Genomic DNA, 1291 nt, shown 5'->3' with positions numbered 1-1291 from the left:
ACGCGTGATGAATCACCGTCAGGGTATTCTTTAAAAAAAGAATGACCACTTGTGTCTGGGTGAACTTCATGAGAAAAAGAAAGAGAGAGGGGGGGCGGAGAGAGAGAGAGAGAGAGAGAGAGAGAGAGAGAGAGAGAGAGAGAGAGGGGGAGAGAGAGAGAGAGAGGGCGATAGAGGGGTGGAGAAGGGGAGAAAGGGAGAATGACTTCTTCTGTATTAATGATGTTCTGAGAGAAAAAATGACCTCTTTGTCAAAAATTAAGTTCTGGAATTTAGAGAGAAAGAACGACCTCTTCTGTCTTTTTTTTTTCAAACGTAGGTGTCTTTTCGCTCCTATCGACACAGTTTTGATCATTTAGGAGGCGGGCTTCCGACACTGCTTGTAAGGATCAGCCCGTATTGAAAGGGATACAGCATGTCAACAGAAAGACTGAGAAACTTGAAATAAAATTCCCCCAACTCGGGAGTCGAACTCGGGTCTCCTGTGTGCGAGAACAAAGTACCTAAATGCTATTCCATATACGCGGGTTTTTCTGTGATAGTTAAGGGGGAGGGATAGCCACAGTATTAAGAGCAATTTCCCTTACTGCTAGACCCCAGGGACTGTTGATTACTAGTACATCATTTATTAATGACGATTGATGCCTGGCAAGTAACGATGAACAAATCTGATACTGTTTATTCAAAATGGCTGCCGTCAGGTCAGCAGCAGCCATCTTGAATATATAGTCATCACGAGAAAATGTATCTCCTCTGAATTATAAGAGCAGATTATGTTTGATTTTTGCTTACAGACATAATATATTGTGTTTCATTTGTTAAAATCGTGTTCCGTTTCGGGAGGGTATAATTATATTCAAAATACGAGGCATTATTTGACTTTTAAAAGTAGTTATTTTGGTTAAAAAGGGGAGGGGGGATTGTTTCGTTTGTTTACATTTCGAGGTAAATCTAAACTGAACAAGATGTCCCAGAACCCAGAGAATGCGATGCTAGAAGCTCTGTTGCCCATGACCCTACTAAGATTTAATTTAATCCTCAAGTAAGATCAGAGGATAAACAAAAATGTTGGGAGTCATAATGTGTTTTTTTTAAGGAAACGTAATTTTCTTTTGATTTCTCTGATCCTTTGAAAAGATTTTTAAAAAGACCAGAAAGCACGGTGTATGATTTCCTACATCAGTATCTGTGTATCTAATCGAGCGGAGAGATGTTACACTTTCTTTTTAAAAAGGAGAGAGATAAAGGGACAGAGGGGAAAATGACAGAAAAGGAAAGGAGGGGGGGGGGG

At 40.2% G+C, this 1291-nt stretch overlaps 1 protein-coding gene across 1 annotated transcript in view; it reads left to right on the top strand.

Annotated features, from left to right (window-relative positions):
- The first annotated feature begins 687 nt into the window (after nucleotides 1-687).
- Nucleotides 688-1291, top strand: part of LOC101849285 (high affinity cGMP-specific 3',5'-cyclic phosphodiesterase 9A-like) — a 24751-nt gene continuing 24147 nt past the window's right edge. Inside the window, exon 1 of the mRNA XM_035969399.1 lies at nucleotides 688-701. Coding sequence (XP_035825292.1) covers nucleotides 688-701 — 14 coding nt within the window. The remainder of the gene's footprint in view (nucleotides 702-1291) is intronic.

The sequence above is a fragment of the Aplysia californica genome, unplaced genomic scaffold, assembly GCF_000002075.1.
Source record: "Aplysia californica isolate F4 #8 unplaced genomic scaffold, AplCal3.0 scaffold00144, whole genome shotgun sequence".
Classification (NCBI taxonomy): domain Eukaryota; kingdom Metazoa; phylum Mollusca; class Gastropoda; order Aplysiida; family Aplysiidae; genus Aplysia; species Aplysia californica.
The sequence above is the reverse complement of the archived record's forward strand: the minus strand, read 5'-3'. Positions and strand labels throughout refer to the sequence as shown.